Raw genomic sequence first — 15,152 nt, forward strand, 5'->3', positions numbered from 1 at the left:
GGACTTGCAGTGGAGCAAGCTATGTTTGAATTTCACCTGTGATACTTAATAGCTATGACCACAAGCAAATTATTTCATCTCTCTAAGGCTCACTTTCTTCATTATCTGTACAGTAGCGAATCATTATTTCTTCAGCAAGGAATTACTAAGTACCAACTCTTAGTTGCCAAGCACTAAGGCTATAGACACTGAAACAAGACAGGCTCTGCCCTCAAGTAGCTTACAATTAATTAGGGAAATAAAGATCTGTAATGTTTATATCATAGACATGCTGAGAGAGATTAAAAGAGTTTTGCAAACTTTTTAGTGCCAAATAAATTGTATAAGTTATTACGGTTGTTGTTGTAGTTGCTATTTTGGCCAAGAAAGTTTCCTGGGTTTTATTTTCATTTCCAGTGGGATTTATCAAATGTCAAATACCCTCCACTAAAGTCCTCCTCTCATGACTGACCTCAGCCATAGAGGTCAGATAACACTGAAATCCTGAAGGTTATATCTACAAATCAGATCTGATAGATTCTACCAAGCTGGAAAAGCCTCAAGTATGGGCTTATCTACAGACTGCGTCTGCTGCCTCTAAAAGTTCAGAGAAGCTCTCTGCCAAAAGGTTAACTACTAGATGAGTCATTTTTTCTCCAGACAAATAAAATCATGAAAAAAATCTAATAAGGTGTTTTAGAATTGAGATTTATAATTGGTAGGGATTACCCATGCTGAGAAAACATATCTTTGAAGTAAATGTTGAAAAGTCCCAGAGTCATGTTTCTCCATTTATAACTTAAAAACAAAACAATCAGATAAAGAATTAGGAAACTTGGATTTCTGACACTGAAAGCAAGTCATCAAGGCACATATTTCTAATTTACCTCTTTCCCCAGTATTTGACATCTGATAAAGATTTACAGGAAATAAACATTTTGTCTTAGCCACCTTGGATACCATTAAAAATAATTTTTGGTACTGTAAATATCATGATCACTTTATTCTATCCCTAAATAGCCATGTATAAACCATAGAATACTAAAAATAAAGACAATTTTGTTTTTGTGCTTAGTTGAAAAAGTCTCCTCATATCTTTCACAAAGCCTTGTCCTTTAAAATGGCATCAATGGCCTGCTTGTTGCAACAAATCTTACTGTCTTCCAACCATACCCATAGGTTCCCAAAGTGGGCATAACACCCTGGAGAAGCCTCCAACAGGGTGTCAACACCCCAACAATTCAGGGTGGGGCAGTAGTAGCCTTGGGTGCAATTGGCGAGTATTGAATAAAAATAAAGGGGCAGTACAGCATAAGGAAAGAAGTGAAGAGAAGAAAATTTTGAAAAACCTTTCATACACGTTTCATCTGCAATGTAACAGAATTAAAGTTGTAGTGACTATATCATTTTTCAAATAAACACACAAAATGCAAGTTATAACCAATCAGGGGCCAAGTCCACTGCCTTAACAAGTCCAAGTCTTAACACACAAGTGTTGGCCGGCAAGTGTGTCATGCATTGTCAGGAAGTCCTGCATGAGCAGGACTATGTGCGTGTAATGACTTGTTTATAATATAATACTATATGGCTATATGATTGTAATATTACATCATCAAAATTACAATGCAGGAAAAAAACCCATAAATTTATAACAAATTATTAAATTGAAGATGTGTCATTTTTTAAAAATATATTTTATATTTTTTTGAAATGATGCAAATTTCAAAAAAACCATAACAGGGTTAAATAAAGAAAGTAGATTTCCAGGGGGGCACTTAGTAATTGGGTTTTTTTGAAAAGGGGGTGGGAGGCCAAATAAGTTTGGGAACCTCTGATACACACAGTCACAAATACTTCAGTCTTGTACCTTTAGCAGGTGCAGGCTGAATGTGAATAACAGGTTGCTGCTTTGCCAAGGGGAGCAGCGTTGGGAGCGTCTGAATGATGATTGCTTTGGTTGGAATGCTAGAGTTGGCTTGACTCTTGGGTACTGCTGGCAGAAGTAACGGCTTGGGCTGAATTGAAGGCTTTGAAATGATGTGACTTTGTTTTTTTGGAGTCAGTCCATTTACTGTAAGGAAAAAAAACACCAAAACCACAAATGAATCTGAGTAGATCAATTAAAGTATAAAAGACAAAAATTAATACGCTTACTTATTTTCTATATATTATTCTCAAATACTTAAATGGATCTATGATCCAGTCAAGTCAGGAATTCCCTACAATGATGAATATCATAACTTATCCATGCCTATTCATACTATTTGAATCTCATCCTTGTTGTCCCAAGAGTTCTCCACAGGAGACCCACCCAATGGGCTGGAGGCCTTCCTGACTTTCTCCTGATGTCTTGAAGGTATCAGTGGAGCATTCTCACTATCCACCTGTAGTTCCTCATTCTTACTATGTGACCAGTCTATATTTCCTTCCTGATACACAATTCCTTGATAACATCCTTCACATCTTTTCTTCTTTATGCTATCTTGGTTAAATATTGGCCATAAAATAGGTAAATTTAATTGTGGATTAGATTTCCCTACGTATGATAATAAAGATTATTTTTAAGATCCATTACATCTGTCTAAGGAAGCTAATAACTAAAAAACACTGAGATGTTACAAAGGAAAACAAACAAAAAAGATTACCTCTTCCTCCATCTTAATCTGTGATGATCTGAATCATCACAGATAAACACTGTATCTCCATGAATTTTATAAAAGCAAGAAAGCTTAATTAGAGAAACTCTAACTCTAGAACTCTCCTGGAAAAAGTAAACATAAACCTATATCCATGGTAGAAAAATTAATCAGAAGATAAGCAATACCAGTCCTGTTTGTGGCACCAATGATGGGCTTGTCTTCCTTCAATAACTCCGATGAGGGACTGTTAGAGGTTTCACTGTATAAAGAGAGAGGAGACATCTGGGAACTAGATGATAAATCTAACTCTTCCTGTAGCAAAATAAAATTAAAAAAGAAATGCAAAAAGTTGTGATTTTCTCTTATTAAGTCATTCCAAAAAGCATTTCCTAAGTACTTGTATCCCTGATATTGTACTAGATATTGAATTACACAACATATGTGTAGTGTGTGACAGCACATACGAAGTACCTACTAAGTGCTGAATCTATATGGTGGTAAATTAAAAAAAAAACAACACACTTCATGGGGAAAAACATGGAAATATGGCAGCTATAAAACATCGCCCTGAAGCAAGGTCAGCATGTTTAGATCTAACTCACCCAAAGGCTCCTTCGCTCCCCAAGCTACCTCCCATAAGCTCTATGACTCCATCTCTCAGCTCCAGTCATTTTCTCTGGCTACCTTCCATCGCTAGAATGTTCCCTTTCTTCCTCTCCATCTCCGGATTTCCTCCACGTCCCTGCTAAAACGCCACCTTCTACAGGAAGCTTCTCTCTACCTCCCTCAATTCAAGCGCTTTTCCTCTGCCGACTTTCTCCAATTTATCCAATGTATAACTTATTTGTACGTAGTTGTTTGCACGTTGCCTTCCCCCTTAGACTGTGAGAGCAAGCCCTGCCTGTGGTTTAAGGAATCAGCTTAAGTTTAAGGAACCGGAGAAAAATGATTTAATAGCTGTCTTCAAATAGCTGAAGGCCTGTCACATGAAAGGGAGATTAGACTTATTCTATTCAGCTCTGACGGGAAGGAGAACCAAAATGTACAAGTTACAGGGAGTTAGCCTTTGGCTCAATGTAAAGAAGAACCTTCTGAAAACAGAACAGACTCCCTTCTAAGGATAAAAGTTCCCTCTTAATGAAGATGATCAAGCAAAGGTTGATGGAGACACTTGTCAAGGATGCTGCAGAGGGCACTCCTTAATGTTCTTTCTTAGTAACCCTCCTCAGCTGCTATGAAATGAACCATCATGTCTGTGAAGATGACCAAGAAATGGCCAGAGATGGAGACAGAAAGATACAGAGATACAGATACACAGCCCCAGGTCATCAATAACCTACTGGACATTTCAAATTGGATGTGCCAGACACATCTTAAACTTGACATGTCAAAAACGGGACTCATTATCTTTTCCCCTAAACTCTCCCTCTTCTAAACTTTCCTATTTCTGTCACTGTTTTTCTAATGTCCCAGGTTCATAACCTCATTATTATCCTTAACTTCTCATCTTTCTTCCCCCCACATACCCAAACAGTTGCCAAATCTTGCTTTTCTACCTTCACAACACCTCTTTGAGCAGACTTACTCCCCCAACTACCACTTTATTTCAGATTTCATTATCTATTGCCCATATTACTGTGACAGCCTTCTTGCTAGATTCCCTGCCTCAAGCCTCTAACTACTCCAATACATCCTCTGCTCTGGGTCTAAAGTAATTTTCCTTAAGTGATACTTGCCCATCAAAATGTAAGCTCACTATAAGGTTTATTTTCATTCTTTATTTTTGTACCCTAGCATCTAGCAGTGCCTAACACAGAGTAGGTGCTTAATAAAAGCTTGTTGATTAATCAGCAAATTAATATCACTGCATCTGTGATCAGATCAAATTAGAGGTTAGACCCAAGTGCTTTTCAAAACTAAAACTCTATGACTTTATGAAACTAAGGAGTAGAGAGTAAAAGACATGGAAGAAGGGGTGACAATGAGTTCAAAAGAGGCAGAAATAGGTAGGTAGGAGAAAACCAAAGACAAATCTTATCCTACACTGCAGTTTTACCTAGGCTACTATGGTAGACAGTGTGCCAATGAACATCATCTTTCTGGCACAATATCATTAAGTTCCTAAAGCCTGGTGTACCATATAAACGTGAAGCAAGATTCTGCTTATATAATGTGACCACTTTGGTCACATTATATAAAACATATGGAGAAATAAGTGTAACTCAGACTACACAACTAGAAATCAAACTACAACTGATGATTCTTATTCAGAAAAGTTTAAAACATCTTCCTCCGTGAACAGTAAATCTTATAAGTAAAGGGACAACAGAATAAAAATCAATAATTTCACAAACCACAAAATGTAAGGTAACTCTTCTTTTAAACTTTTGGACACCAAAATGAATTACCACATATTAAAAAGTCTCAGTGTTTATAAGAAACAATGTGTAATACAGGCCCATTACAAGCTATAATCTTTTCACTAATTGATCTCATTTTGTTTATTACCATTGTTATCTGAATTCATAAGGCATACTGTAATTATTTCCTATCCCAAAAAATTAGTCACTAATTCTTGTTGATTCTGCCTCCATGACATCTCTCAAATCCATTCCTTCTCTCCCCCCATACAGCCACCGAGCTAGTCTAGGTCCTTATCACCTCTCACTTAGACTGTGGCTACAGCCCTTAACTAGTCTCCCTGCCTCAAGTCTCTTCTTTCTCCAATTCATCTTCCACACAACTGCCAATGATTTCCCGAAAGCACAGGTTTGATCATGTCCTCCATGCCTTGCTTCCCATTTCATTCCCTCATTCAGTAGAATTCAGTGGCTCCTATCACCTGGGCCACTGCCAGGTATCTTGAACTTTGTCCTGCCGCTGGACTCCAATGCCTCTGGCAGAAAGAGTAATGTCTCTGGAGGAGAGAGGGAGGCTGCTGACTTTGTGCAGCTCTGCCTCACTCAGATTCAATTCACACACAAGCCAAGACATCACCCTCATGACATTATCAGTCCTCTTCAAGAAGGAATGATGAACAGAATCAAACACAAATTGGTCTGGCATTCCAAACCCTTCAGTACCTGGCTCCAACCTGCCTTTCCCCTTGCCTTTCCCTTACCTCTGTCCCCAGTTGCTCCAAAACTATTACCTTGTATTTATTATGAATATTATTACTTAGAGCTGTACATGTTGTCTTTCCCTATGAAATGTAAGCTCCCTGAGGACAGACTGTTTCCTTTTTGACTTTGTATACTTAGCACAGTTCCTGGAACACATAAGGTGTTTAATAAATACTTGTTTATTCAAGTCAGATAGGCCTCATCAAGTATCATGAATTAGCAAGGTTTTAAAGTGTTACTTTTCCATATTTTTTATAATCAAGTCAATGTAAAGGACCGGTTACTTACAGGAACATGCTGGGTTGAAGAATAAGAATCCACTGATTGAGGGGAAGAGACTGAACAGCTTGAGGAATCTGGAGAAAGTGGTTGAGGTTCTGCCTTGATATATTTATCTGTAAAACATGACGCAAGAGATTTTTTTCCACCTGGACAGTGTAACTTATGGAAGAAAATGAACAAGAGTAAAAATAAAATCCACACTTAAAAAAGGAGTTTTAAATACTTAAACGTAAACACTGCCTTTGGAAAATTCAATTCCCAGATATAAATGCATGTTTAACACCCAATTTTAATCTTTTTTTCTCTTTTGGGTAAATGCATAATTAGGACATATGTAGTTAACATTATAATACCTTGGATATGGGCATTTTCATAAATGTTTATTGAACTAAATAGAGGCTAATCTAAACCAGTATATTTCACCTAGTACTCAAAATGCACTTTTTTTTGCTCAGTTAACTTTAGCACCAATGTAAAATTTTCCATTAGCAGAGGTTAAAAAAATGGAGAACAGCACTGGATTTTGTAAAACAAGAGAATAAATAACCACTTTAATTCTGAGTGTCTGTTACCATATGATCAAGGATGGATAAAGGAGAAAAAAGGGAAGTAAAAAAAAATATAACCAAGAACCTCAAAATCCTTAATCTGAAACCAGTACAATAATGAAAGGACAAGCAAAAATATTTCTGGAACACAGAACATAAAAATTTGATGATGTGAAAGGTCTGGAGTAAAAACCATCTGTATAAACTTTCTAATCCTGTGAATGTTCAGATAAACAATTTTAAGGTCATAGTTAATCAGATTTTTTTAAAAATCCCTTTCTCTATGGCAATAGTCCTTCAAATGAAACCTAGGTCAACCCTGGGCATCTATTTCTCTTACTGAAAGTTTATTTTTGTTCTGGCATGAATTTTAAATTCATTTATAATTTAAGAGTTAGGCCATTCTTTCTCTTAATCATGCAGAATTGTTTTTCTTTCCCTTCTTTCTTTCCTTCTTTTTTTTTTTTTGGAGTGACAAGCCAGAACAGGTAAAATAGAGAGTAGTACATTGTGGCTTTTAACCCACCACCAGGACTCACAACAGAAAAACTGAATTGCTGCACTGTGGAATAGCCCAAAAGCCAATCCTGTCTATATAGCTCATTACAAATTAAAAGTGGGAAACTGTTACCTGCACAAGATTGGTCTGCAATCCCCCAAGGGTCTGAGTCCCATGGCATCAAATCCAAATCAAAGCCAAGGTTATAGAAATTATTTTCCTAAGGGTTACAAATCAGCAAAAGAAAATGAGAAGAGTAAAAGACAAATCACTGTTCAGCAAAGTATCAGAAATAACATGCCAAAAATCATATATAATTTATATCACCCAAATGTAGAGGAAGGGGTTTCCCAAACGATTCAATTACATCTTGTAACAGCACTTACAGGACCTACCTAATGTCTGGTGTCACTTAAATTCAGTTGTTGAGAGCATGATACTAATAGGATCAAGGCCATGCATTTAATCACCATCTAACATAGTGAATTCCACAAAGGTGACAAATTTTGTTGAGTGAACGTAAGTCATATTACCTCTCTTTGTTCTATGGGTACAAACTACTCTTGTAAGCTTTCTCTTTCCCTTATTCCATCTCTCCAATTCCTATTTATGTAGATATACCAATAAGTAAACACAAGTTAATTTTTGGAGAAAGAAAGGATTAAAAATCCAGAAGGCTTAAGAGAGAATGTGACACCTTATTGCTCTTCCTTTGTTTTCAAAGAGGGCCAATGACATCATGGAGTGACGCCTTGATTTGCTTGTGAATTAGTTTTAAGTGAGGCAGAGTTTCACAAAATTGTCAGCCTCATTCTCTCTTTCTGAGTCATCAAAGTCCAGTGGCAGAACAAAAGCTGAGAAGTCTTGTCTTGGGATTCAGTGGATGATCTTGGCATCTTCAATTCCACAGAGCCTGCTTCAGCTGCCTTCACAGCCACTGAAACAAATAGTTCTCATCTGCCCATCGCACCAGGTGAAGTCTTCACATGCTTTGGTCCTTCAGCTGAGCTGGTTTAGGAGTTAGGGGTGTGTGAAACCTATGCTGACTTTGAAGAAAGATATGGATTCTAACAGTTACACGGTTGATTCCAGGGTGATATCTTTTGTAAATTAATGGAAGCAAAAGACAGTACACAAAATGAGGGAAATTTAACTCGTCTAGTTTGACTAGAATTGTTTAGTGTATTAAAGGAAGTAATGTGAAATAAGGCTGGAAAGGAAGGTTGAAACTAACCTGTAGAGCCTTAAAGTACAATCTAAGGAGTTTTTATCTTAACCAAAGCACTGGTTCTTAACATTTTTCTATTCTGGATCCCTTGGCCATGTGGTAAAGTCTATGGATACTTTCTCAGAATAATGTTCTTAAATTCATAAAATAAAATACGTAAGCAAACCAATTACATTGAAATGCAAGTTTCAAAATATTTTTAAAAACAAATGCATGATTCTCAGGCTAAGAATTGCTGTCTTAGAGGTAAAAAAAAAAAAAAAAGCAGTCCTTGAAAGTTTTTGAACAGGAGTAAGAAAATCACAGATTTAAAGCTGAATGGGATTTTTTAAAGGTCATCTAGGTAGTCACATGGACAGATCATGCCTTAGGAAAATCATTCTGTAGCCATTTGAAGAGAAGAAAAACTAGAAGCAGGAAGACCAATCAGCTGACAGTTCAGATAAGAGATGATTATATGCCTAAACTAGGGAACTGACTCTATGAGTGGAGGTAAGGGGATAGAGGCAAGAGATAGTGGAAAAGGGATAAAAAACATTTGGTTCAAAGGAAACAAATCAGAAGGGAACACAAACAGGGCAATTTTGTGACTACTGTGATAAAAACCTGTATTGTAACATAAACTCATGGTTTCATAAATTCTCTTCTTTTTTATTCTTTGAATAGTGAAATGCTCATATTTGTTGATGTTAAATTCATAATTTTTTAAAAAATATCACTGAAAAACCAACACGAGGAAACTGAATGTAATGTGTTAGAGAGCAGAAAGAGTAAAGAATAACTTTGAGGTTATAAGAGACTCAGTAGACAGAACACTGGGCCTAGAATCAGGAAGACATGAGTTCAAATCTGGCCTCAGACAATTACTAGGTGTGTAACCTTGAACAAGTCACTTCACTTTGTATGCCTCTTTCTTCATTTGTAAAATGAGGTGGAGAAGGAAATGGAAAACCACCCCTGTATCTTTGCCAAGAAAACTCCAAGAGGGGTCTTAAAGAGTCAAATATGACTAAAAATAACTAAATTGAGATTACAAACCTAGATAACTGAGAAAATGTTAATACCCTCAATAGAACCTGGGAATTTTAGAGGGGAAAGAGGCAGGGGAAAAGATAAGGATTTCCATTTAGGGTATGTTCAATTTGATATTCTCATGGAATATCCAGCTAGAGACATACAGTATGTAATTGGTGATACGGGACTAGAGTTCCAGAAGAGATTAAAGTGGATACATAAATTCTGGAGTCATATGCATGGAGATGATCATCAAAGTCACAGGAATTAATGAGCTTTTGCCAAGGCAGAGTGTAAGGTGAGAAGGAGGCCCAGTCAGAATCTTGGAGATCATCCATGCTAACCTGAGAGGAACAATGAGCAGTAAGAAAACTACAAAGGAGTGCTCCAATAAGTAGGAAACAATGTTGTGAAAGCAAAGGGAAGAGAGAGTAGCCAGAAAGGGTAAATAAGCAGGAGTGTCAAAAGCAGCAGACAAGTCAAGGAGCATGAAAACAGAAAAACATCTGATTTAGCAGTTGAAGGATTTCTGGTAATTTTGGAGAAGACTGAGTAGAATAATGAGGTCAGAAACTTGATTTTAAGGGGTTAAAAAAATGAATAGGTGGCAAGAAAACACAGTCAGTTTCTTATTCTAGGAGACTGGCAGTAAAAGGAGAAAGATACATAGGATGACAGAGTGGGAAGATGACCGGGTCAAGGAAAGATCTAAGGATGGGGAAAGACTTGGGAAAGAATAACTTACTCTCCAGGAGGAAAGACACAAAAAGAAAGGGGATCAACTAACAAGAAATAATTATTGTGAAATCAATGAATGAATGAACAAAGGGAAATTAAATGGCAAACCTGAAATAAAATTTGATAAAATTCAACTCCTTTCTATTATTTTTGGGTTTGGTTTTCATAAGAAGTTAATGAAGTTATTTAATGTTATTAAACAAATGAACATACAGATGAAAATCCAGGATAGCATAATGTGAATCTTAAAATGTTGTCCTTGCTTACAAAGGAATAAGAGTGTGAATAGATCAGGACAATTTCATCACCATTACTATAAAAATAACTTTCAAATCTGTCTTCTCCAGGGTCTACTTATTGATTTCCAAGCAAAGAATCAGTTCCCACAATTCTTACCTCTGTTCCCTTTTCAACACAAGGAATGCTATTTCTTCCCTCTTCATAATCCCCTATGTTTAAATTCTAACTAGGCCCATCCTAAATATCACTTTCTTTCTCTGATGAACTCACAGCATTTCCCTATAAGGCATTATCCTCTGTAAAGTCCTGTGGTCAGATTTACCTCTCTCAAGCTGTAAGGTATACTCCTCAAGAGCAGAGAACATCTTCCTTTACCTTCCTTTACTCAAGGCCCAGGACAATGCTTTGCACATTACAAGCACTAAATAAAGTTCGACTGAATTAAATGTGTCTACCTCCTAGAAGCTTTTCAGCTTAAGAAATTCTGCAGCAAAAAGCATAAGCTATATTTAGAAATCAAAAATTATTCATTAAAAGGATCTTTAAATATTAACCAACATGTCCTTGATATGGTACTTAGGTCTTCAATACTACTATTAAAGGAAGGAGCGTATGAGGTGTTCAAGAAAACTATAACCTCTGGCCCTTTTCAAGGGGGCTCATCCAGCTTCGGTGTCCCCCTGATTCACTCAACTCTCACCAATGGCTTCAAGAAGCTATAGCATGCACAACAGCCACACCCAAGTAAACCATCTAAACCAGGCTGAAGGTAACTGACAGGCCTCAAACCTGTCAGTTAGTTAGGGGAACATCTACCCTATGCATACGAAGACTTCCCTCAGTGGAATGGACAGACAAGGACAATTTGTTTCAATGGCTATGAAGGAAGTTGAAGCAGGCTCTGTGGAGTGCTTAGAGTCTGGTCAGACATCAGAGGTGCCAAGGTCATCCACTGCATCCCAGGTCATTGCTGGTCATCTTGACTTTTGTCCTGCCACTGGAATTTGATGACTTAGGAAGAAAAAATAAGACTGACAACTTCGTGAAACCCTACCTCACTTCAAACCAATTCACACGAAAGTCAAGAAATCATTGGTCCTCCTCAAAAACAAAGAAAAATAAAAAGGAAGAAATATTGCTAGTATGATACAAAGTATTTTCATGATGAGAGGGAAAAATCTTTCCTTACACATGTAATGATTAGTGAACATTGTTAAACAGAATATGTGAAAATAAATTTATTTTCAGAAGCATACAACTAAAAAGCAATTTAGTGGCATGACCAGAAGTGCTCATTCTTTCTACTACCCAGTCCTGTCAAAGGCCAACAGAATCTGGGGCCATGTAATGGTAACGGAATTTGAAACTCTTCCTTGTCCCTTAATAGGCCCACATGATCTGTTTTGAGCTTTGGCCCAGTCCACAGCTTGAGTCACATGGAGCCAGCCGATGGTGGGAGGAGCTTGCTGAATGAGTGGAGCAGGAAGAGTGCAGCAGGAAGAGAGAGTGAGGTGGAGTTGAGAGAGGAGGCAGAGGTGAGGCAGACAGCAGTTAGCATGAGTGTGAGAGGGAGTGATTTTACCTAAGGGAGCTTGTTTGAGGGGAGGCCTGAGGGAGGGAAGGCTTGGGGATGGCTGTGTTCCCTGCACTGTTAACGTGTATAGATTTCTTTGTTACTATGATAGATCTGGCTTTCTGGTGTTTGAATAAATGTCTTGGTTTCATTTTTGAGGAAGAAAGTTTATATTTTGCAAATTTACCTTGGAAATATGCATGCACATTCACAGTGGCTGCTGTGGGTATCACAATGGCATTACAGGCCACTAACCACATATATGGATTCCTAGGAGCCTCACATTAACTTTCAAAATGTAATGTTATCTATGTTTCCCAATTACATTTTCATCTGGCCCAGTCCAATGTTTGACACCTCTGCATCACACCACATTTAATGAGTTCATGATTGATTATATTTTTTTATTTTTAAATAGCAAACTCATTTATACAGTATTCTAAGAGCCTAAGTAAATAGGTTTTAGAGCTAGAAGTGAAATCCATATCCCTTTTATTTTACAGATGAGGAAGCTAACAGTAAGAGATATCAGGTGACTAACCTAAGGTCACATAGATAAGTAGGAGAACAGGGATTTGAACTTGTTCCTCTGACTTGAAATCTAGTGCTCTTCCCATAATACCCATGAACTGAAAGTTAAAAATGAAAGTTAGTCTAAACATCTAAATCTGCTATCCTGAAATCTGAATAATTAGGGTAAGGATTCAGTGCCATTTTGAATAACACAGTATTTTTCCTCTACTAAACACTTACATAAGTTTCATTCTCTACATCCAGCTGCAACTCTTCTGTGTCCATTAAATCACCAAGTTCAGCAAAAAGGGTTGAATCTATGAATAGAGGAATAAAAGAAAGAACAAGAAAAGATTATTTGATCTAGTAATCTTGAAAAAAAAATACCACATCATTATGCACACTATTCCAAATATCAATTATTATCACACTTTATTACCTTTAACTTAAAACTCAGTTAATTATATTAGTTGGTTAAGTTATGGACTAATATAGAGCTCATTATCGAAATAAATTGTAGTTAATGCATGTAGTTTCCTTAGTATTAGGCTGTATAGACAGGCTGTTGTTTAGAAGAGTAAAGTCTCTCTGATATAAAACAAATATATTCCCACAATTAGGGATATAAAGTGAATCCCACTTTCTTGGTACTTTTAATTATAAAAAGTGAAATAACTCCCCAATGGACTGAGGTCAAAATCTGAGTGGAGGAAAGGTTAAGATAGTGACCAGTTCTAAGGGATACTGATTGTTCTATTACTGAGAGTGCTTCTAAAAGCACCTATAATCACTGTTAACAACTAATGCGTATATGACACTTTAAGGGCCGCAAAGCACTTTTTGTACATTGTCTGGTCAACACTCTGTTCAAGCACCACTTTGTGCAGGAGGACTTGCAGGTTAACTCCTCTGCACGGACCGTTAGTATATCTCCTCTTTGTACATGTTATCTCCCTTATCAAAATATAAGCTTCTTATGGACAGAGGCTGTTTCATTTTTGTATCTTAAATATTTAATTCAGTGCCTAGCACACAGCAGGTACTTAACTTGTTGATTAATTGAATTAAACACTACAACACTGTGAGGTTGGTATTACATTTATTACTCCCATTTTGCATATGAGGAAACGGAAGCTCAGTTGAGGGACTTGTCCATAATAATACAACAGGTAATTGCTACCAGCAGCAGGATTTTTTAACTCAGGTCAGGTCTCAGTGTTTCCTCCCTAGACTACACCATATTGCCTTATGAGTATACAGCTACAAGGGTCCTAGATCAATTCTCTTCTCTTACTTATAGATGAAGAAACTGAGGCCCAGAAGTTTTTTTTTTAATTTATTCAAGATCACATAAGCTATATTTTAGAGCTCTGTATCACTCTGAGATGTATTTTATATATATGTGTATGTGTGTGTGTGTACATACACATATAAATACACACACGTATATGTGTACTTTTTTATTTGTATACAATACTGAGCTGGCCTAGCTAAGGAATGGAGGGTGAGTAACTCACATATGCCTCACCCCTCTATAACCAATCAGTCAGGTCCCAGTATTTCATCTACCTAACCTTCACCATCAGGGAAAGAGAAGTAAGCAGTCACAAAAAATATACTCAATAACTACAACAATATAAGTAGAAAGAACAGATATCATGAAACTATGGAAACTGAATGTTACAAAATCATAAAGACTAAACTTGGCTCCTAAGGAGAAATATAAACAAACACCTTCCTCATACTCCTTTGCAAAGAGGAGATGGTGGAAGAGGTCCATAGTGTGGGACGTTGTATGTAACATCAGATTTCTTTCAATGTTGGTTGATTTTCCTGACTTTTTTTGTCTTCTTTTTAAAAAAAAAAATTATTTTTTTTATAAACTATGGCTCGTGGAAAGGATGGGGCTAGAGGTGGATCTGGAGAGAAAAAGTGGGAAACATAGGTGATATAAAATAAAAACTATCGATCATCACCTATATTTCTAAAAATTCTAATATCCTATGGGCACCCTATTAGACCATAAACTCCTTGAAAACAGAGACTATATGTTATTCAACTGTACTTCTCTCCCTGTTGTTTGTATTACAGATTTCAAAATAGCTTACTGAACGATGAACGAATGAGCATCCGCCCCTACTTAACATCCCCTAACTTAAATGACTCACAAATAATTTAATTAATCCATTAGTTAAGACTTATTGATCTACAAATATTTCTCTTCTTGTTTCTTCTTCCTGAACCATGTTTTCTTGCCATTCTGATCTTTTCTCACCTTTTTATTCATTAAAGGGCATGAAATTATGGATTATACACCCTTATATCAAGAATCTGAAAGATAATAACTGGTAGGCATTAATTCACAAAAAGAACAAATAAACAGAAAAAGACTTGTTATTGATAAAGTAATTTTCCCTGAATCAATTGTCTGTATATAATCATATCACCAATTTTTCAAGGTAATAATCAAAATTAATAAAAAGCAAGAAGAATGAGAAAAATGCAACTAAAATAACTCAATCTTAAACTATTTAAATGAGCACTTAGTAATAAAAATGAGAAATAAATCCAAAAATGGCACTAACATTTATAACAGTTTTACACAGAAGTTTAACCAATGAAAACTACAGCCACAATGAAAAGGTCAAAGAGGCCAGAAAAATGCCTTAGTCAGAAAATACTTTTGGACTGATAAGCAAAAAGAGAGGGCACACAGCCAAAGGCAAAAACTGTTTTAGAATATACATTCCTCTATTTAAAAAAAAGGATTGATAATA

General features: G+C 36.5%; 1 protein-coding gene across 4 annotated transcripts in view; it reads right to left on the bottom strand.

Annotated features, from left to right (window-relative positions):
• ATF6 (activating transcription factor 6) overlaps positions 1–15,152 on the bottom strand; it is a 206,422-nt gene that overhangs the window by 180,485 nt on the left and 10,785 nt on the right. For all 4 annotated transcript variants that reach the window (XM_072648817.1, XM_072648816.1, XM_072648819.1 and 1 more), the window contains exons 2-6: positions 12,616–12,692; positions 7,202–7,289; positions 6,029–6,135; positions 2,804–2,930; positions 1,847–2,050 (exon numbers count right to left, since the gene is read on the bottom strand). In XM_072648817.1, the coding sequence (XP_072504918.1) occupies positions 1,847–2,050; positions 2,804–2,930; positions 6,029–6,135; positions 7,202–7,289; positions 12,616–12,692 (603 nt within the window). The remainder of the gene's footprint in view (positions 1–1,846; positions 2,051–2,803; positions 2,931–6,028; positions 6,136–7,201; positions 7,290–12,615; positions 12,693–15,152) is intronic.

Source organism: Notamacropus eugenii, chromosome 2, assembly GCF_028372415.1.
Source record: "Notamacropus eugenii isolate mMacEug1 chromosome 2, mMacEug1.pri_v2, whole genome shotgun sequence".
NCBI lineage: Eukaryota > Metazoa > Chordata > Mammalia > Diprotodontia > Macropodidae > Notamacropus > Notamacropus eugenii.